This window comes from Gobio gobio (assembly GCF_949357685.1).
Source record: "Gobio gobio genome assembly, chromosome: 11".
NCBI lineage: Eukaryota > Metazoa > Chordata > Actinopteri > Cypriniformes > Gobionidae > Gobio > Gobio gobio.
In genome coordinates this window covers 55625176-55647831 of record NC_137104.1, presented here as the reverse complement: position 1 = coordinate 55647831, position 22656 = coordinate 55625176, and the positions used below count along the sequence as shown (strand labels likewise).

The window sequence follows — 22656 nt, the reverse complement described above, 5'->3', positions numbered from 1 at the left end:
GAGAGAGACACTTATCTGAGCTCTCCATCACTTCCCTGAGAGAGAGACCAATCGCAGCAGGAATGAAGCTGAAGCTGAAGCTCCCCAACCCGGGTCTGGATGAGCGGATTCCCTCTCACGCCGAGCTGGAGAAGCTGGAGCTGGAGGAGGCTGGAGAGCGGCCGCAGTGGGACAACAAAACCCAGTACATGCTGACCTGTGTGGGCTTCTGTGTGGGACTGGGCAACGTCTGGAGGTTCCCCTACCTCTGCCAGAGCCATGGAGGAGGTGAGCGGACACACACACACACACACACACACACACACCTGCACACAAGTCGAGTCAACTTTACTTATATAGCATATATAGAATTTGATATGGCTGTATAGCCATTCAGGAGAAAACGGTGATGTCATCAGCTCATTTCAATTATCATACAGTGGCAGTGTGGGCTTTAGGTCAGTAATTTAGTTTATATGGTTAATTTAGTTTAATAATTAGGTTTATTTGGATATTTAGTTGAAAAATGTAGTGTCCCCAACTGAGCACGCCAAGCCAGAGGCAACAGTGGCAAGGAAACCCAAACCCCATCAGGAGCAGAATGGAGAAAAATAAACCTTGGAGAAACCAGGCTCAGTCGGGGGGGGAGTTCTCCTCTGGCCAATCAACAAACAGCGTATGATTATTATTCTGGACACTTTACAGGACAGAGGTCATAATAGATCGGATGATCGATTCATATTAGATTAATCTGTCATATTAGATCGGAATATTCAAACAATCGGAGTCATCACGCCGGAGACGGGTTTACTGAAGATGCCGTGACGATGAGGCAGTTCAGGCGGAGGCTAATGGACACGGTTTCTCAGACACTTCAGGGTCATGTGTTGGTCATGTGTTGGTCATGTGTTGGTCATGTGTCGGTCATGTGTTGGTCATGTGTCGGTCTTGTGTTGGTCATGTGTCGGTCATGTGTTGGTCATGTGTTGGTCATGTGTTGGTCTTGTGTTGGTCTTGTGTTGGTCCTGTGTTGGTCATGTGTTGGTCATGTGTTGGTCTTGTGTTGGTCTTGTGTTGGTCCTGTGTTGGTCATGTGTTGGTCATGTGTCGGTCATGTGTTGGTCATGTGTTGGTCATGTGTTGGTCTTGTGTTGGTCATGTGTTGGTCATGTGTCGGTCTTGTGTCGGTCATGTGTCGGTCATGTGTCGGTCTTGTGTCGGTCTTGTGTTGGTCATGTGTTGGTCTTGTGTTGGTCTTGTGTTGGTCATGTGTCGGTCTTGTGTTGGTCATGTGTTGGTCATGTGTTGGTCATGTGTCGGTCATGTGTTGGTCATGTGTTGGTCATGTGTTGGTCTTGTGTCGGTCATGTGTCGGTCTTGTGTCGGTCATGTGTCGGTCATGTGTCGGTCATGTGTTGGTCATGTGTTGGTCATGTGTTGGTCATGTGTTGGTCTTGTGTTGGTCATGTGTTGGTCATGTGTTGGTCATGTGTTGGTCATGTGTTGGTCTTGTGTCGGTCATGTGTCGGTCTTGTGTCGGTCATGTGTCGGTCATGTGTCGGTCATGTGTTGGTCATGTGTTGGTCATGTGTTGGTCATGTGTTGGTCTTGTGTTGGTCATGTGTCGGTCATGTGTCGGTCATGTGTTGGTCATGTGTTGGTCATGTGTTGGTCATGTGTTGGTCATGTGTTGGTCATGTGTTGGTCATGTGTTGGTCTTGTGTTGGTCTTGTGTTGGTCATGTGTTGGTCTTGTGTTGGTCATGTGTTGGTCTTGTGTTGGTCATGTGTTGGTCATGTGTTGGTCTTGTGTTGGTCATGTGTTGGTCTTGTGTTGGTCTTGTGTTGGTCATGTGTTGGTCATGTGTTGGTCATGTGTTGGACTTGTGTTGGTCATGTGTTGGTCATGTGTTGGTCATGCGTTGGTCATGTGTTGGTCTTGTGTTGGTCTTGTGTTGGTCATGTGTTGGTCATGTGTCGGTCTTGTGTCGGTCATGTGTCGGTCATGTGTCGGTCATGTGTCGGTCATGTGTCGGTCATGTGTCGGTCATGTGTCGGTCATGTGTCGGTCATGTGTCGGTCATGTGTCGGTCATGTGTTGGTCTTGTGTCGGTCATGTGTCGGTCATGTGTTGGTCATGTGTTGGTCATGTGTTGGTCATGTGTTGGTCATGTGTTGGTCATGTGTTGGTCATGTGTTGGTCTTGTGTTGGTCTTGTGTTGGTCATGTGTTGGTCATGTGTCGGTCTTGTGTCGGTCATGTGTTGGTCATGTGTTGGTCATGTGTTGGTCTTGTGTTGGTCATGTGTCGGTCATGTGTCGGTCATGTGTCGGTCATGTGTCGGTCATGTGTCGGTCATGTGTTGGTCATGTGTTGGTCATGTGTTGGTCATGTGTTGGTCATGTGTTGGTCTTGTGTTGGTCTTGTGTTGGTCATGTGTCGGTCATGTGTCGGTCTTGTGTCGGTCATGTGTCGGTCATGTGTCGGTCATGTGTCGGTCATGTGTCGGTCATGTGTCGGTCATGTGTCGGTCATGTGTTGGTCTTGTGTTGGTCATGTGTCGGTCATGTGTCGGTCATGTGTCGGTCTTGTGTCGGTCATGTGTCGGTCATGTGTCGGTCATGTGTTGGTCATGTGTTGGTCTTCTCTGGGCGCAGGTCCACCATCTGATCTGGATATGGCCCAGATCCGGCTGACTGTAGTAAACCTCGAGATAAACACACTATATATTATCTGTAAAATGCACTGTAAAACACACACACACACACACACACACACACACACACACACACACACACACACACACACACACACACACACACACACACAGTCAGACATGCTGGTGAACTGACACTTGTCTAGACTTCAAGCCTGTTAACCACCACGTGGCTCTCGTCTCAATCACATATAATGAGGGATCATTCAAAAGCTTCAACACTCAAAATTCCCATCCTGAGAAAACTGTTGAAACGGTGTTGAAAACGGCACTTTTAGCAGCTTCATTTGTGTGATATCCACATCAAACTTGGTACTTAACTTGGTTAGACATTTGGCTTTGATTTTCTAGTCCAGTGGTTCTCAAAGTGTGGAACGAGTACCTCTAGTGGTACTCAGAGGAATCACTCAATAAATTAATGTTAAAACACATAAATTTTAATTGAATAATTATTTAATTATCTTATTGACCTGTATGTAAGCACAGAGCAGTGTTAATGTTCAGTGTTAAAGTGGCTGACAACAGTAAATATTCCAATTAGGAATAAACTGCCTCGTTTTTGAGCTGTAGCTGAATAGTTAGGCCTACACTCAAAAAATGCTGGGTTAAAAATAACACAAGTTGGGTTGAAAAGGGACTAACCCAGCAATTGGGTTGTTTTAAACAAACATTTAACCCAACCGCTGGGTTAAAACAACCCAATTGCAGGGTTAAAACAACCCAATTGCAGGGTTAAAACAACCCAATTGCTGGGTTAAAACAACCCAATTGCTAGGTTAAAACAACCCAATTGCTGGGTTAAAACAACCCAATTGCTAGGTTAAAACAACCCAATTGCTGGGTTAAAACAACCCAATTGCTAGGTTAAAACAACCCAATTGCTGGGTTAAAACAACCCAATTGCAGGGGTAAAACAACCCAATTGCAGGGGTAAAACAACCCAATTGCAGGGTTAAAACAACCCAATTGCTAGGTTAAAACAACCCAATTGCTGGGTTAAAACAACCCAATTGCTAGGTTAAAACAACCCAATTGCTGGGTTAAAACAACCCAATTGCTAGGTTAAAACAACCCAATTGCTAGGTTAAAACAACCCAATTGCAGGGGTAAAACAACCCAATTGCAGGGGTAAAACAACCCAATTGCAGGGTTAAAACAACCCAATTGCTAGGTTAAAACAACCCAATTGCTGGGTTAAAACAACCCAATTGCTGGGTTAAAACAACCCAATTGCAGGGGTAAAACAACCCAATTGCTGGGGTAAAACAACCCAATTGCTAGGTTAAAACAACCCAATTACTGGGTTAAAACAACCCAATTGCAGGGTTAAAACAACCCAATTGCTAGGTTAAAACAACCCAATTGCTGGGTTAAAACAACCCAATTGCTAGGTTAAAACAACCCAATTGCTGGGTTAAAACAACCCAATTGCTGGGTTAAAACAACCCAATTGCTAGGTTAAAACAACCCAATTGCTGGGTTAGTCCATTTTCAACCCAACTTGGGTTGTTTTTAACCCAGCATTTTTTCGAGTGTACTACGCTACTGTATTTTAAAGTTGGTCATTATGGTTGTATTTGGAGAGCCAGATATTTTCTGAGGTGGTCCTGTTGATATGTATGATATAAACAAGATGATGTATCAATCAGATTATGGCGAGGCCTTCAGCTTTCTGTAATGAGAGGGTCTTGGAAGAACATGGAAATCTACTGCGAGGGAAGTGAGGCCTATAGATGAGCGGTGGAGCGCTGAGAGAACCTCACATGTAGAGAGAAGCTCTGGGGCTTTCCACAGTAAATCTGAAGATGCAGAGCTCTGCATTTTAGTGTTGTGAAATCATAAGGTGGTGTTGCCCATTGGATGAGGGGCGATAAGAAAGCCGGACACATGATCAGATGTTCAGCTGGCATCTCACTCTGTTGTTCATGCAATAAAGTTAAAGTTATCTCTGAGACCTGGAACTTCGACTCTGAGAGATTGGATTCGACTTCTTCCAAAAAAAATTCAAATATTCCACAACAGCACTTGGTATAAAAAGCTTGAGAACCACTGTTCTAGACATTTTAGAGTCCAAATACTTTTATAAATAAATAAATACAATACAAAATGTTTAGTTCAGTACATTTGCTTTACAGTAACTTGCTTTACTACAGCTCAATTGTTGCGATATCCACATCAAATTTGGAACACAACTTGGTTAGACATTTGGCTTTGATTTTCTAGCCATTTTAGAATTATTGTGTTATTACAAATTAATTGTAAAATATATATTTTGAATAAATTAAAAATGGTTTAGTATATTTGCTACAGCTTAATTTTTGTGATTTCAACCTCACATTTGGTACACATTGTGGTTAGACATATAACTTTGATTTTAGAGTCCAAATACGTTTGTAAAAATATATATATATATTCAATACAATAAAACATATTTAGTTCAGTTCATTTGCTTTACAGTAAATTATTTATCAAAAATATTGAAGTATAAAACTTCAAATTTGGTACACGACTTGGTTAGACGTAGAACTTTGATTTTCTGGCAATTTTAGAGTCCAAATTATCTATAAAATATATATATTTTAAATAAATAAAAAACTGTTTAGTTCAGTAAATTTGCTACAGCTTAATTTTCGTGACATCAGCTTCACTTTTGGAACACAACTTGTTTAGACGTTTGACTTTGATTTAGTAGCAATTTTAGAGTCAAAATACTTTTGTAAAAAATATATTTTGGATAAATTAAAAATGTTCAGTTCAGTACATTTGCGTTACATTAAAAAATTTGCTTTACAGCTACATTTTTGTGATATAAACTTCAAATTTGGTTCTTAACTTGGTTAGACATGTGGCTTTGATTTAGTAGCAATTTTAGAGTCCAAATACTTTTATTAAAAAAAAAAAAATTAAATACAATACAAAATATTTAGTTCAGTTCAGCTTTACTACATCTCAATTTGTGTGATATCCACATAAAATTTGGTACACAACTTAGATATTTGGCTTTGATTTTCTAGCAATTTTAGAGTCCAAATTATCTGTAAAATATATATTTTGAATAAAAAAAAAAAAAAAACGTTTAGTTCAGAACATTTGCTTTACAGCTTAATTTTTGTGATATCAACTTCAAATTTGGTACTTAACTTGTTTAGACGTATGACTTTCATTTTCTAGCAATTTTAGAATAAAGCATAAATTAGCATAAAATAAAAAGTTTAGTTCAGTACATTTACTACATCCTTTAAGATCAGATGTGAGCTCAGAGGAGAGGAGACAGTTCACAGGTTAAATCTGGACTACACACATTTACAGATTACAGCCGCTTATATAAAAGACACAGTGTTTTAAGAATTTGAGCTATTGCAATTAATTAATGGATCCTTTTCAGTCTCAAATTAGACAAATCTACAATTTTATGTAAATGACTTCAAACGCATTCAGTCCTAAAGAAAATACTTACAAGACTAGTTTAAGCAGTTCATGCATCCGGCCACATAAGAGCATCAATGAGTAATAGGGTTAATATTAATAGTGAATATTCCTATAGTTATTCAATAACCTGAGAGGATCCACCGCATAAACCTCAAAAATCAAACTCCTTCACAATTCATCTTAAACTTGAGCATTCTCACTTCAGATAAAAGTAACCAAATGCATGAATGTACATTCTTTCAGTAAGCTATAATAAATATTGAAGAATACAACATTTGTGGATATTAATATGATAATAATTTCTTGAGTTCCTAGAGATTCATGAACCAAGCAGAGTTATATTTTATGTTGCGGATCAATTTGATTGATATTTGAGCTGTCGGAAATATAATATTTTGTGACTTTTTCTCATTGATGGTCATGAACAGGCAACAGTTTCTCGACACACTAATGTGCGGAACGTACATTACAAATATGATGTTTACGGGTCAATTTGACGCATATTTTATGGTTAAAATATCAACTAAACAAACCATTGTAGATGTATTTTGTCACGTCAGTTTCTCTCGTGTATGCAAATGGTAAAGACTTTTATCCGAATGATGGCACACGTTTTCATTGTTATAATGTTACAGAGCCGTTAATAACATTTAGATTGTGTTCAGTATTAAATGTGTTCTCGTGCTGATTTCTGTTTGTAATGTGAGAGAAGTATTCATGTTTTGGACTTAGTAGTGTGATGTATATTAAATCCATAAAGATCGTACCCAGAATTTGAACGTAATTCAAGACTAAAGGCTCGTTCACAACAAGGACAAATATAGCTGCAAGCGGCAATACCGGGGCCAAGCACCAATAAGCCAATAAAACATGCTAACATGACTGGAAGGGTCAGACCAACTGCAACAATGAGCAATTAAAGGCATTTTAAGATGATTTTAGGCAAAATGGCTGAAAAATGCATTGTAGTCTATAGGAATTTCATGTTTTGTTCTATTATAGCGCCACCAAGAGGCTCAATCCTACAATTTTGAATATGTGTCCTCAGAGTGAGCCCATACATGCATGTGTCAATTTTGGTGAAAATATCTCATTTTGTTTTGGAGTTATAGACATTTATATGAAAAAACACGTAAAAAATGACTGACTCCTGACTTTGATTGGATTTTACTGCCCTTTACTATCAATATTTTGACATTTGGGCATTAGTGTTCAGCTATCGACCTATGTTTCTGAACTTCTGACGCTGGTTTCGTCTCAATCGGACTAGCGGTTTCAAAGATATCAGCTAATGTTTTATAAGTGCTAAATTACAACGCTGCACAAACCATAGGCCGAAACCTGGCAAGTCTGGTATCGTTGGACTCTGCAAGGATTCAGGAGACAAAAAAAGTTACTCCCATGAAAATAAGTCAACCACACCCAAAATTATAAGCGTTTGAAAAAACATTATCCAGTAGGTGGCGCTGTTTCGAAACGTCTCAGGCTCCTTCAGGGCATCGAGCTGATGACCCAAACCGAGTTTCATAATCCATTCATGTGTTCATAAAATACAGTATTTTAGCACATAATTCAAAATGTCTGACAGCCAAAATAGCCGATGTGGTAAAATTGGATATCATTCGACTCGGCATGACATCCTGAATCTAACGAGACCACGTTTTTATTATCGTTCAGAAGTTATAAGCAAAAATAGCAATTTTTCGTATCTCCGGACCAGTAGGTGGCGCTGCGCCGAAACGCTGCATGTCGCCTCAGGTCATGCTTGTGATGACATGTACCAAATTTGGTTTGAATACGATAAAGCGTTGCGGAGATATAGCCTTAAGTGTATTTTTGCAACAGCTACGTAAAATTTGTTGGCGCGTTTATCGAAAATGATTCGACGAATCACCTTGAATTCCATTGTTGTCAGCATGGTCTGTAGATGATGGCAGCAAAAGTTCGCAAAAGAAAATTCAACATGGCGGGAAAATTTTCGTGACGAAAATGCAATCGAATAGACTTGAGCCAAGCTAAATTTTTGTGATATAAACTTCAAATTTGGTTCTTAACTTGGTTAGATATGTGGCTTTGATTTAGTAGCAATTTTAGAGTCTAAATACTTAAAAAAAATATTTATATATTAAATACAATACAAAATATTAAGTTCAGTACATTTGCTTTACTACATCTCAACTTGTGTGATATCCACATCAAATTTGGTACACGACTTAGATATATGGCTTTGATTTTCTAGCAATATTAGAGTCCAAATTATCTGTAAAATATATATTTTGAATAAATAAAAAAAACGTTTAGTTCAGAACATTTGCTTTACAGCTTAATTTTTGTGATATCAACTTATTATTTGGTACTTAACTTGTTTAGACGTATGACTTACATTTCATAGGAAAAGAGAATTTTGTTTCTAGCCATTATAGTTCAAAAGTTATTAGCATAAACATGAGTCAAACTTTGGACAGGTGGTCAGTCAAGTCAAGTCAACTTTATTTATATAGCGCTTTTAACAATGTAGATTGTTTCAGAGCAGCTTTACAGTGTTAAACAGGAAAATAATGCAACAAAATTTGATTCCGCCATATAGCCATTCTGGAGAAAACGGTGATGTCATCAGCTCATTTAAATTATCATACAGTGACAGTGTGGGCTTTAGATCAGTAATTTAGTTTATATGGTTAATTAAGTTTAATAATTTTATTTGGATATTTAGTTGAAAAATTTAGGAAAATGTAGTGTCCCCACTAAATTTAGGTGGTGGCGCTAGAGGGATTGTTTTACAGACTCCAAAATTGGTGTGGTTAATGTTGGGACTGTCCTCTATGAGTGTGCCTAATTTCACAACTTTCCCGCAAGCGGTTCTATGGGCTGGCATAGACTCCAATGGTGGAAGAAGAAGAATGCGGGAACGGTTTCAACCTTCGCTGCTTGGCCCCTAAAGTTTTAAAAAAACGATAATCACTTTTAGAACTTTTTTTCCAGCTGATGTACGATAAAAACATTGACAGGCAATCAGAATCCATCCTGCTTTAAAGGGTTAGTTCACCCAAAAATGTAAATTCTGTCATTAATTCCTCACCCTCATGTGGTTGGACACCCGTCAGACCTCCGTTCATCTTCAGACACAAATGAAGATATTTTAGTGTAAAGCTGATGCTGAGAAAGGCTTCAGATAGGCCTCCATTGGCATTCAGTACATTTACACTCACAAGACCCATAAAAGGCTCTTAAAACGCCGTTACAAAGTCCATCTCACCACAGTGACTCTACAATAATCTTACGATGCGACGACAATAGTTTTTGTGCGCAAAAAAAAATCAAAATAACACCTTTATCCAGCTTGTTCTTGTCTTCCGTGTGTGTCTCCACGACGCATGCGTGAGAATATGACGCAGATCCGGCGTTCGGACACATGACCCAGAAGAGATTTGTCTACGAGCAGAGGAAGACGCGCGTGTCTCAGCTGTTGAATTCTACATTGATCGTGCTTTAGGTCTCGGTGTAGTTCTCAAAATGGGGTTAAAGTGGCATTTCATGGATTCCCGAACGCCGGATCTGCTCATATTCTCACGCATGCGTCGTGGAGACACACACGGAAGACAAGAACAAGTTGGATAAAGGTGTTATTTTGATTTTTTTTGCGCACAAAAACTATTGCCGTCGTAAAATTACTGTAGAGTCACTGTGGTGAGATGGACTTTGTAACGACGTTTTTAGTGCCTTTTCTGGGTCTTGTGAGTGTAAATGTACTGAATGCCAATGGAGGCCTATCTGAAGCCTTTCTCAGCATCAGCTTTACACTAAAATATCTTCATTTGTGTCTGAAGATGAACGGAGGTCTGACGGGTGTCCAACCACATGAGGGTGAGGAATTAATGACAGAATTTACATTTTTGGGTGAACTAACCCTTTAAAGGGGCAGGCGACAGAACTGCAGGCGTCATATTGTTATGGTATTGGTGTGAACAGGCCTTTAATGTTAGCAGACTGGATTGATGTGACACTTCCTTTATTCTAGGAGCGTTTATGATCCCGTTCCTGATCCTGCTGGTCCTGGAGGGAGTTCCGCTCCTGCACCTGGAGTTCGCCATCGGACAGAGACTGAGGAAGGGCAGTGTGGGTTGCTGGAGATCCATCAGCCCATATCTCACTGGAGTTGGTGAGTCAGATGAGCCTGATGACTGACCTCTGAACTATCCTCTGTAGATGAGTTAATCTTTCCATAAATCATATTACTCACCAGTTACTCTTCCGTCCCTCAGGCATCGCCTCCATGCTGGCTTCCTTCATAGTGGGCATGTACTACAACACCATCATGGCCTGGGTCATGTGGTACTTCTTCAACTCACTGCAAGATCCACTGCCCTGGAGCCACTGTCCAGTTAATGCCAACAGAACCGGTACTGAAAATAAGCAGAGTTTTAGATACCAGTGAAAGTTCACTATTCACAATACCAGCAAAAACTAATACTAACTAATGTAAGCAAAGAACTCTAAGGCTACTGTCACTTTAAAGGGGTCATGAACTGCATTGTTTATAATGTTTCCTGGGGTGCACTTATAATGTTAGTATGATTTTTTAATCAAAAACGGTCATAATTTAGAAATTTTAGCCTCTGATTTGAACGCTCTGTTTAAAGGGGCGTGTCTGCTGTGAGACTTCAGTGTAAACGCCCACTGCTGTGATTGGCCGCTGTGAGACTTCAGTGTAAACGCCCACTGCTGTGATTGACAGCTGTGAGACTTCAGTGTAAACGCCCACTGCTGTGATTGGCCGCTGTGAGACTTCAGTGTAAACGCCCACTGCTGTGATTGGCCGCTGTGAGACTTCAGTGTAAACGCCCACTGCTGTGATTGACAGCTGTGAGACTTCAGTGTAAACGCCCACTGCTGTGATTGGCCACTGTGAGACTTCAGTGTAAACGCCCACTGCTGTGATTGGCCGCTGTGAGACTTCAGTGTAAAGACTTTCAAACTTCTCTCCTCGTCATCTCACTAACACTCCAGTGGGTGGGGCCAAAGTTGCGATGGTGAAGTAAGCGTTGATCTTCTACAGCGGCGCTCTTTCACTTGGTAATAAAAGCTGTTTTTGGACAAACAGGACATTTTAGGGTGTGAAACTTCCAGGATATTCTTACAGTATGATGACCTCTTATATGTCAAAAGCTCAAGGTTAAGTTGATTTCTCAGCTCATGACCCCTTTAAGGGCGTTTTCACACCTGAAAGTCCTCACCAAGGTCCGAACCTAAGTTCACGTTTTGATACATTTTATACATTTGGTTAGTTTTGGTTTGGTTTCACATTGCCACATGCGAGCGCACTAAAGAACTGCACATGACACACTTGCGTCCACTCGTCTTCATCATGTGGGCGGCATCTGGACATTGATTGGTTTGTAAACGGACGTGCGTCTGACATCAGCGTCTTTGACAAGAGTGAATGAACAGACGCATATCGCTGCCACTATTGAACCGTGCGCATTGCTGGACTATTTTCTTTTCGTTACGTTTAAAAGTGGACATTTCTAGCTTTATATTCACATATTTCTCATGTTTTTGAGACGAGTATCTGCTGAGTTTGGGTTTGTTTGAGACTCCAGTTCATGTGTAAAGCATGTGATCGCTCCCGCGATTATTGTCTGCTATAGACTATTTGCTTCTTATTTATTAAATCCAGGCAATTATCTGATTAAACATTGATTAAAATTAAGATACAATTTATACAAAACGAAATTCACATTAAAGAAAGGCTTTCTAAGCAAAATCATACAAAATGTCTTTCAAAATCATTTCTGACCTTCCGTCTTCTGACATATTGCGCATCTTTTCACTTTTGATAATCAATGTAGCCTAGATGAAATTTTAAAATAACATTATAATATTTAAACATAAACATGAACTTCCTGTAAATGCTCTGAAAGTCTGAACCGTACAGAAAATGCTTTCACACAAGAAACGAACCGAACCTTTGTTCAGTTTGATCCGGACTGAGACGGCCACTTTTTGTCGGACCAAATTTCGTCTGTTTGGTGCGGCCCGTGGTCAGGGGAGGTTTCACACCGGTCATTTTGATTCAGACCAAACTGAAAAGTCAGAAAATCCGGACCAAACAAGGCAGGTGTGAAAGCCCCCTAAGACCCAATGCACGGATCAAATATATTGATACACACCCGATTGTTGAACTGAACTTGACCGGGTCAAATGACCCCTCCGTGGCTCGAGCGTTCCTGGCGTGAGCGAGTGTTCGTGTGTCTCCCCCTGCAGGCCTGGAGTCAGAATGCGCGCGCAGCTCTCCGGTGGATTATTTCTGGTACAGGGAGACTCTGAACAGCTCGGCGGCCATCGAGGACTCGGGCGGGCTGCAGTGGTGGCTGGTGCTGTGTCTGTTCTGTGCCTGGATCGTGTTGTACATCTGCTGTATCAGAGGCATCGAAACAACAGGGAAGGTAAACACAAACTGACCCGACTGAAAACACTTAAAGGGTTAGTTCCAGTGTTGGGAATAACGGCGTTATAGATAAACGGCGTTACTAACGGAATTACTTTTTTCAGTAACGAGTAATCAAACGAATGACTGTTTCTTCCGTTACAACGCCGTTAGAGTTACTGAGAAAAAAAAATGCGGCGTTACTATAATTGAGCTCACTGAAGCGTTTTTCATCCCAACAGGCTCTCTGTCAGTCGGACCTGCAACGTGCGTGTGTGTGTGTGTGTGTGTGTGTGTGCGCGCGAGGGGTGTTGGGGGGTGGGTTGGGTGCTACACATAACTGATGATGATTGGTGGGTGGGAGACAAGGTTGAGGTTGATAGGTTGAGTTCACACACACACACACACACACACACACACACACACACACACACACACACACACACACACACACACACCTATGACGCACACGCATATGCACAGTCAGTCCAACGACTTCAAAGGTAGTTTTCGCTAACTGGAAGTATAAGCGCTACTTTTCCCAAGTTGAGGTGAAAGGTAAGAATGTTTATGTAACGTGCAGATTATGCCCAGGAAGAAAGAGTCTCTCCACGTCGGTGGCAAGTAATTATATTTCTAATCTAATGAAGCCTCACGTCATCACAGCCACAACATTAGTGGCTAAAAACCCAGGTGATAACGTGAGGAGTAGTAAAGAAGTACTGATACTATTTACACAATATTTAAACTATAGTAGTGATACTACTGATAATATTTACAATAATATTTTGAATTTGATAGGTGTCTCTCACATTGTCCCACAGCAACATTACAATAGTGTACATTAATTTACAATGTTTTATAATAGCAATTTATTCTATTTAGTGTCCAATTCATTCATTTAACATATTTGAAATTGGGGGCATCCAAGTTATTTGACATATTTGAACATTTGAAAAAAAAAAAAGTAACACAGTAGTTACTTTCCTTGGTAATTAGTTACTTTTATAATGACGTAACTCAGTTACTAACTCAGTTACTATTTGTAAGAAGTAACTAGTAACTATAACTAATTACTTTTTTAAAGTAACGTGCCCAACACTGGTTACTTCACCCAAAAACGAAAATTCTGTCATTAATGACTGAGCCTCATGTGGTTGGACACCCGTCAGACCTCCGTTCATCTTCAGACACAAATGAAGATATTTTAGTGTAAATCTGATGCTCTGAAAGGCCTCCATTGGCTCAACTTTACACTCTCAAGACCCTTAAAAGACACTTAAGACGTCGATACAAAGTCCATCTCACTACAGCGGCTCTACAATAACTTTACGAATCGGCGACAATAGTTTTTGTGCGCAAAAAAAACCTAAATAACGACTTATATAGTGATGACGATTTCAAAACAAGGCATCATGAAGCTTCGAAGCGTTATGAATCAGTGAGTCGAATCTTGATTCGGATCGCGTGTCAAACCGGCAAACTGCTGAAATCACGTGACTTTGGCGATTCAAACCGCTGAATCGACTCACTGATTCATAACGCTCCAAACCACTGAATCGACTCACTGATTCATAACGCTCCAAACCGCTGAGTCGACTCACTGATTCATAACGCTCCAAACCGCTGAGTCGACTCACTGATTCATAACGCTCCAAACCGCTGAGTCGACTCACTGATTCATAATGTCCAAACCGCTGAGTCGACTCACTGATTCATAATGCTCCAAACCGCTAAATCGACTCACTGATTCATAACGCTCCAAACCGCTAAATCGACTCACTGATTCATAACGCTCCAAACCGCTGAGTCGACTCACTGATTCATAATGCTCCAAACCGCTAAATCGACTCACTGATTCATAACGCTCCAAACCGCTAAATCGACTCACTGATTCATAACGCTCCAAACCGCTAAATCGACTCACTGATTCATAACGCTCCAAACCGCTGAGTCGACTCACTGATTCATAATGTCCAAACCGCTGAGTCGACTCACTGATTCATAATGCTCCAAACCGCTAAATCGACTCACTGATTCATAACGCTCCAAACCGCTAAATCGACTCACTGATTCATAACGCTCCAAACCGCTAAATCGACTCACTGATTCATAACGCTCCAAACCGCTGAGTCGACTCACTGATTCATAACGCTCCAAACCGCTAAATCGACTCACTGATTCATAACGCTCCAAACCGCTAAATCGACTCACTGATTCATAACGCTCCGAGTCGACTCACTGATTCATAACGCTCCAAACCGCTGAGTCGACTCACTGATTCATAACGCTCCAAACCGCTGAGTCGACTCACTGATTCATAACGCTCCAAACCGCTGAGTCGACTCACTGATTCATAACGCTCCAAACCGCTGAGTCGACTCACTGATTCATAACGCTCCAAACCGCTGAGTCCACTCACTGATTCATAACACTCCAAACCGCTAAATCGACTCACTGATTCATAACGCTCCAAACCGCTAAATCGACTCACTGATTCATAACGCTCCAAACCGCTGAGTCGACTCACTGATTCATAATGTCCAAACCGCTGAGTCGACTCACTGATTCATAACGCTCCAAACCGCTGAGTCGACTCACTGATTCATAACGCTCCAAACCGCTAAATCGACTCACTGATTCATAACGCTCCAAACCGCTAAATCGACTCACTGATTCATAACGCTCCGAGTCGACTCACTGATTCATAACGCTCCAAACCGCTGAGTCGACTCACTGATTCATAACGCTCCAAACCGCTGAGTCGACTCACTGATTCATAACGCTCCAAACCGCTGAGTCGACTCACTGATTCATAACGCTCCAAACCGCTGAGTCCACTCACTGATTCATAACACTCCAAACCGCTAAATCGACTCACTGATTCATAACGCTCCAAACCGCTAAATCGACTCACTGATTCATAACGCTCCAAACCGCTGAGTCGACTCACTGATTCATAATGTCCAAACCGCTGAGTCGACTCACTGATTCATAACGCTCCAAACCGCTGAGTCGACTCACTGATTCATAACGCTCCAAACCGCTAAATCGACTCACTGATTCATAACGCTCCAAACCGCTAAATCGACTCACTGATTCATAACGCTCCGAGTCGACTCACTGATTCATAACGCTCCAAACCGCTGAGTCGACTCACTGATTCATAACGCTCCAAACCGCTGAGTCGACTCACTGATTCATAACGCTCCAAACCGCTGAGTCGACTCACTGATTCATAACGCTCCAAACCGCTGAGTCGACTCACTGATTCATAACGCTCCAAACCGCTGAGTCCACTCACTGATTCATAACACTCCAAACCGCTGAGTCCACTCACTGATTCATAACACTTCGAAGCTTCATGATGTAAATCATGTGATCAATGTAAAGCTGTGAAATCCCCCATCTAACCACATCTCTCCTCAGGCCGTGTACATCACCTCCACCCTGCCATACCTGGTGCTGACCATCTTCCTCATCCGAGCCCTGACGCTCAAAGGCTCTCTGAGCGGAATCAAGTTCCTCTTCACTCCAGACGTGAGTTCACCAGCTAAACCTCAGCGCACGAGCTAGCGTACTGAAGCTAGCGATCTGACGGCTCTGCTGACCTGTTTGCAGGTGAATGAGCTGATAAACCCCACGACGTGGCTGGATGCTGGAGCGCAGGTGCTGTTCTCCTTCTCTCTGGCGTTTGGAGGACTCATCTCCTTCTCCAGCTACAACTCTGTGCAGTGAGTGGTCCAAAGCACAACTCTGAAGGATATAGCTAATACACTGTAGCTTATGTTGTACATAATGATTATTATTCCACCAGCAATAACTGTGAGCAGGACGCCGTCACCATTTCCATCATCAACGCCCTCACCTCGGTTTACTCCGCAACCGTCATTTACTCCATCATCGGCTTCAGAGCGACGGAGAACTATGATGCATGTGTTGAGAGGTGCGTCCTTCACTAACCACATCACATATTATAGCGCCACCAAGTGGCACAGTCCCCCTGCTTTTTGTGTGTGTCCTCGGAGTGAGCCCATACATAAGTGTTTCAAATTTGGTGAAAATGTCTCATTTCATTTAGGAGTTACAGACAGAAATTGCCACTTACTATCAAAATTGATTCGCCTTGATCGGACTAACGGTTTCGAAGATATTCACGAAAGTTGTTTAAGTGCTAAATCACAACGTTGCACAAACCATAAGGCGAAACCTAGCATGTTTGGTTCTTGATTTGACGGTCGTCCTAGGATTGCGCCTCAAATCTTCTGACACTGCCAGAATTTTGTCCGAGGTAAAATTTGATCGCAACGGTCATTAATCGGTTGTCGGTGCACAGATTTTAGCCTAGGATCAGAGAAATCTTTTAGGATTTCAAAATTTGTCTCAGACGGCCAAAATCGCACAGTGGCCAAAATCGCACAGTGTGAACCCGGCTTAAGACCTTTTAAAGACCTTTTTAAGACCTTTTAAAGACCTTTTTAAGACCTTTTAAAGACCTTTTTAAGAACTGTTTAAAACCTTTTAAAGACCTTTTTAAGACCTATTTAAGACCTTTTAAAGACATTTTAAAGACCCTTTTAAGACCTATTTAAGACCTTTTAAAGACCTATTTAAGACCTTTTAAAGACCTTTTTAAAACCTATTTAAGACCTTTTTAAGACCTTGTTAAAACTTTTTAAAGACCTATTTAAGACCCATTTAAGACTTATTTAAGACCTTTTTAAGACCTATTTAAGACCTTTTTAAGACCTATTTAAGACATTTTTAAGACCTTTTTAAAACCTTTTAAAGACCTATTTAAGACCCTTTTAAGACATATTTAAGACCTTTTTAAGACATATTTTAGACCTTTTAAGACCTTTTTAAGACCTTTTTAAAGACCCGTGAAAATCCTGATGTGTTTTTTGACCAATCCAAGATTCAAGATTCAAGATTCAAGAGTTTTATTTGTCACATACACAGTTATATACACAATATACAACTGGCAGTGAAATGTAAACAGGTCCGCTCCATGGACAGTGCAAATAACAGTTACAAGAAATTAAAATAGAAATAGAATAAAATTAGAATAAAAAGTATTAACATAAGTAGAATTATAAATAAATCAAGTAAAAGATAAAAATAGGAAATAAGATAAAAATAAAAATATAAAAAAATATGTGGATATGATAAGTGAGATAAACTGTAGACTTAAAAATAAGTGGTTAACATAAAATATATAATATGTATATATAAAGAAGTATAATGTGCAAGGTTTATTACAGGTTGTTACGCAGTAACAATAGGGACGTAAAGTGCAGTGCAATTGCAGTATGTGGATGTTAATGTTAAAAAACTGTATGTTTATGCGTGTGCGGGGGTGAAGTGAGTCACGTGACTGAGTTCAGGAGTCTGATGGCCTGGGGGAAGAAACTCCTCCTGAGTCTTTCAGTCTTTGCCATCAGGCTACGGAAGCGCTTACCAGATGGCAGCAGGGTGAAGTGAGAGTTTGCAGGGTGATTAATGTCTCTGATGATTTTAGTAGCTCTACCTCTGCAGCGTTTGGTGTAGGTGTCCTGCAGAGACGGGAGAGCTGAGCCTGAGATGCGCTCGGATAAGCGCACCACTCTTTGCAGGGCTTTGCAGTCGTGACTGGTGCTGTTCCCGTACCACGCTGTGATGCACTGAGTCAGGACACTTTCTATCGCCCCTCGATAGAAAGTTTTCAGGATGGCTGGTGAAACCCTGAATTTCCTCAGCTGGCGCAGGTGGTACAGTCTTTGCCTGGCTTTTTTCACCTGTGTCTGGATGTGTGTAGTCCAGGTCAGATCCTCGGAGATGTTCACACCCAGGTATTTGAAGCTGCTCACTCTCTCTACCGGTGTCCCGCTGATCATGAGAGGGGAGTATGACCGATGCTGTCTCTTCCTGAAGTCCACAATCAGTTCTTTGGTCTTGTTAACATTCAGAGAGAGACAGTTGTCCTGGCACCATGATGTCAGTTGCTCCACTTCGTCCAAGTATGCCGTCTCATTGTTGTTGGAGATGAGACCCAGGACAACAGTATCATCAGCAAACTTGATGATAGAGGTGGAGCTGTGTGTGGACAAACAGTCATGGGTGTAGAGAGAGTAGAGCAGGGGACTCAGCACACAGCCCTGTGGAGCTCCAACACTCAGGGTGATGGAGGTGGAGGTGAACTGGCCTACTCTCACCGCCTGGGGTCTGCCAGTGAGGAAATCTTCAATCCAGAGGCAGAGAGAAGAATTCAGGCCTAGATCCAGGAGTTTGTGTGTTAGCTTAATGGGAACTATGGTGTTAAAGGCTGAGCTATAGTCAATAAATAGCAACCTGACATAGTTCCCACTTTTGCTGTCGATGTGAGTGAGGCAGGAGTGAAGGACGTGAGAAATGGCATCTTCAGTCGATCTATTGGGACGATAGGCAAACTGAAGAGGGTCCAAAGTGTCAGGAATGGAGGAGCAAATGTTGTTTTTAATGAGTCTCTCAAAGACCTTCATGACTAAAGATGTGAGAGCCACTGGACGATAGTCATTTAGGCAAGAGGGTTTACTGATCTTAGGTACAGGGATGATGGAGGATCGTTTGAAGGAGGTGGGGACAACAGATGTAGCAAGGGACTCGTTGAATATGGATGTAAAGAGCCCTGCGAGCTGATCAGCACAGGACCGCAGAACACGACCTGAAATACCATCCGGCCCAGCAGCTTTCCTGACATCCACACGTTTGAGTGCCCTCCGAACCTCGTCCTCCGAGACAGAGATCACGTGACCGTTGCTGCTCTGAGGGACTCTCTCTGACGCGTCACTCGCCGGAGTCGCGCTGCCGCGATTACCATCAAAGCGAGCGTAGAAAGAGTTTAACTCGTTCACCAGTAACGGATCAGCTCTCACCTCTGCAGAGGATTTAGTTCCAAAAGCACAGATGGTTCTCAGTCCCTGCCACATCCGCCGGGAGTCGTTGAGTTGGAAATGAGATTCCACTCGGTCTTTATAGCGGAGTTTTGCGGCTTTAACGGCGCGCCGGAGGGCGTAACATGAAGCTTTGTACTCCCTCATATCCCCCGTTAGGAGACCGGCATTGTAAGCGGTGGTGCGCGAGTTTACTGCAGTGCGGATTGAACTGTCCACCCACGGTTTCTGATTAGGGAAGGACGTTATAGTTATTGTTTGTGTGGCTTGCTCTGTCAGTGTATTGATAAAGCAGAGCGCCACTTCTGTGAACTCGCTGACGTCTTCAGAACTCGCGCGGAACATGTCCCAGTCGACGTCATCAAGAGCTGCCTGTAGCGTGATCTCTGAATGGGATGACCAGCGTTTGACTTCCCTCCTCACTGGGGGCTCTTGAACGAGCCTTTGTTTATATTCCGGTGTGAGGAAAATGGCGGCATGGTCCGATTTGCCAAAAGCTGGCTGTGAACGAGCTTTGTAGGCGTTCTTAAACGGAGAGTAGCAATGATCCAGTGTGTTTGCTCCTCGTGTGGGACAGGAGACATGCTGGTGAAAGTTTGGCAATACTTTCTTTAGGTTAGCTTTGTTAAAATCACCCGCGACGATGAAAGCAGCGTCGGGGTGTTTGTTTATGAAGCCGCTGGTCACATCATGGAGGGCAGATAAAGCCAGCCCCGTGTCTGCCTGCGGTGGAATATAAACGGCAGTGGCGATGACCGAGGAAAACTCCCTCGGTAGGTAGAAAGGCCGGCACATGAGAGTTAAATGTTCCAAGTGAGGCGAGCAGGATCGCGAAAGAATGGAGATGTTCCTAGGATCGCACCATTTCTTGTTTATCATGAAACACACTCCACCGCCTTTAGATTTCCCGGCCTCGGCTGTTCTGTCCATCCGAAAAACAGAGAAGTTCTCGGACGGCGTCACGGCTGTATCCGGGACCGCTGGCGTGAGCCATGTTTCGGACAGACAATAGATGTTGCAGTCTCTCCAGCATGAAAGCATATTCAAGTACACCCCAAATACAAAATTAAGACCCCATAAAAGGGCATAATAGGATCTTATCAACCCCACACTTTTGATGTAACCTTGTTGTATTATATCTGAGCGTGTGTATAAGGGCTAAAGAAGCGCACTCTCTCCGCAGTAACATCCTGGCACTGATGAACGCGTTCAATCTGCCGGAGGGAAATGTCACGGAGAGCAACTACGAGAGTGTTCTGCAGCATCTCAACAGCACCACACCAGCCGTCATTCAGGATCTCCAGCTCAAGACCTGCGACATGCAGACGCTCCTCAGCGAGGTATGTTCCCCTGTCCTTCACTATGGCACTCAGTTAAGACAAACAGCCGACTCATGTTTGTAGACCTATTTAAGACCTTTTAAAGACATTTTAAGACCTATTTAAGACCTTTTAAAGACTTTTTAAAGACTTTTTTAAGACATTTTAAAGACCTTTTAAAGACATTTTAAAGACCTATTTAAGACCTATTTAAAACCTTTTAAAGAAATTTTAAGACCTTTTAAGACCTTTTAAAGACCTATTTAAGACCTTTTTAAGACTTTTTTAAGACCTTTTAAGGACCTATTTAAGACCTTTTAAAGACATTTTTAAGACCTTTTTAAGACATTTTAAGACCTTTGAAAGACCTATTTAAGACCTTTTAAAGACCTTTTTAAGACCTATTTAAGACATTTTAAGACCTATTTAAGACTGATATAAGACCTGTTTAAGACCTTTTAAAGACCTATTTAAGACTGATATAAGACCTATTTAAGAAATGTTTAAGACCTATTTAAGACATTGTTAAGACCTATTTAAGACTGATATAAAACCTATTTAAGACCTATTTAAGACATTTTTAAGACCTATTTAAGACCTTTTAAAGACCTATTTAAGACCTTTTAAAGACATTTTAAGACCTATTTAAGACATTGTTAAGACCTATTTAAGACTGATATAAGACCTATTTAAGACCTTTTAAAGACCTTTTTAAGACATTTTAAGACCTTTTTAAGACATTTTAAGACCTATTTAAGACCTTTTAAATACCTTTTTGAGACTTTTTTAAAGACATTTTAAAGACCTTTTTAAGACTTATTTATGACATTTTAAAGACCTTTTTAAGGCTTATTTATGACATTTTAAAGACCTATTTAAGACATTTTAAAAGACCTTTTTAAGACTTTTTAAAGACCCTTTTAAGACTTATTTAAGGCGTTTTAAAGACCTATTTAAGACCTTTTAAAGACATTTTAAGACCTATTTAAGACATTGTTAAGACCTATTTAAGACTGATATAAGACCTATTTTAGACCTTTTAAAGACCTTTTTAAGACATTTTAAGACCTTTTTAAGACATTTTAAGACCTATTTAAGACCTTTTAAAATACCTTTTTAAGACTTTTTTAAGACATTTTAAAGACCTTTTTAAGACTTATTTATGACATTTTAAAGACCTTTTTAAGGCTTATTTATGACATTTTAAAGACCTATTTAAGACCTTTTAAAAGACCTTTTTAAGACTTTTTAAGACATTTTAAAGACCTTTTTAAGACTTATTTAAGACGTTTTAAAGACCTTTTTAAGACATTTTAAAGACCTTTTTAAGACTTATTTAAGACGTTTTAAAGACCTTTTTAAGACATTTTAAGACCTTTTAAAGACATGTTTGTGCAGGGCGTTGAGGGAACCGGCTTGGCCTTCATCGTGTTCACCGAGGCCATCACCAAGATGCCCATCTCTCCTCTGTGGTCAGTGCTGTTCTTCATCATGCTCTTCTGCCTGGGACTGTCCACCATGTTCGGGAACATCGAGGGTGTGGTCGTGCCCCTCCAGGACCTCAACCTGCTCCCCAAGAACTGGCCTAAAGAAGTGTTCACTGGTAAGCACATCCGCCGTGAAGAGCTTAGCATGTGGAGCTGAGGGCGTGTCACTGGAGCTGCTGGTGTTTTTCAGGACTCACGTGTCTGGTTTCCTTCGTGACGGCGCTCATATTCGTCCAGTCCTCTGGGAACTACTGGCTGGCTCTGTTTGACGGATTCGCCGGCTCCATTCCTCTGCTGGTCATCGCCTTCTGCGAGATCATCGCTGTCGTTTACGTCTATGGGATCGACAGGTACATGTTCCCAGACCAGTTATTCCACACGCTTAAAGG

General features: G+C 41.4%; 1 protein-coding gene across 1 annotated transcript in view; it reads left to right on the top strand.

Moving 5' to 3' along the window:
• Positions 1-62: 62 nt before the first annotated feature.
• Positions 63-22656, top strand: part of slc6a19a.1 (solute carrier family 6 member 19a, tandem duplicate 1) — a gene marked incomplete at both ends in the record, with an annotated part of 31469 nt that continues 8875 nt past the window's right edge. The window contains 10 exons of the mRNA XM_079828607.1: positions 63-267; positions 10142-10282; positions 10386-10523; positions 12388-12569; positions 15980-16090; positions 16172-16284; positions 16368-16496; positions 20645-20801; positions 22179-22383; positions 22458-22617. Coding sequence (XP_079684733.1) covers positions 63-267; positions 10142-10282; positions 10386-10523; positions 12388-12569; positions 15980-16090; positions 16172-16284; positions 16368-16496; positions 20645-20801; positions 22179-22383; positions 22458-22617 — 1541 coding nt within the window. The remainder of the gene's footprint in view (positions 268-10141; positions 10283-10385; positions 10524-12387; positions 12570-15979; positions 16091-16171; positions 16285-16367; positions 16497-20644; positions 20802-22178; positions 22384-22457; positions 22618-22656) is intronic.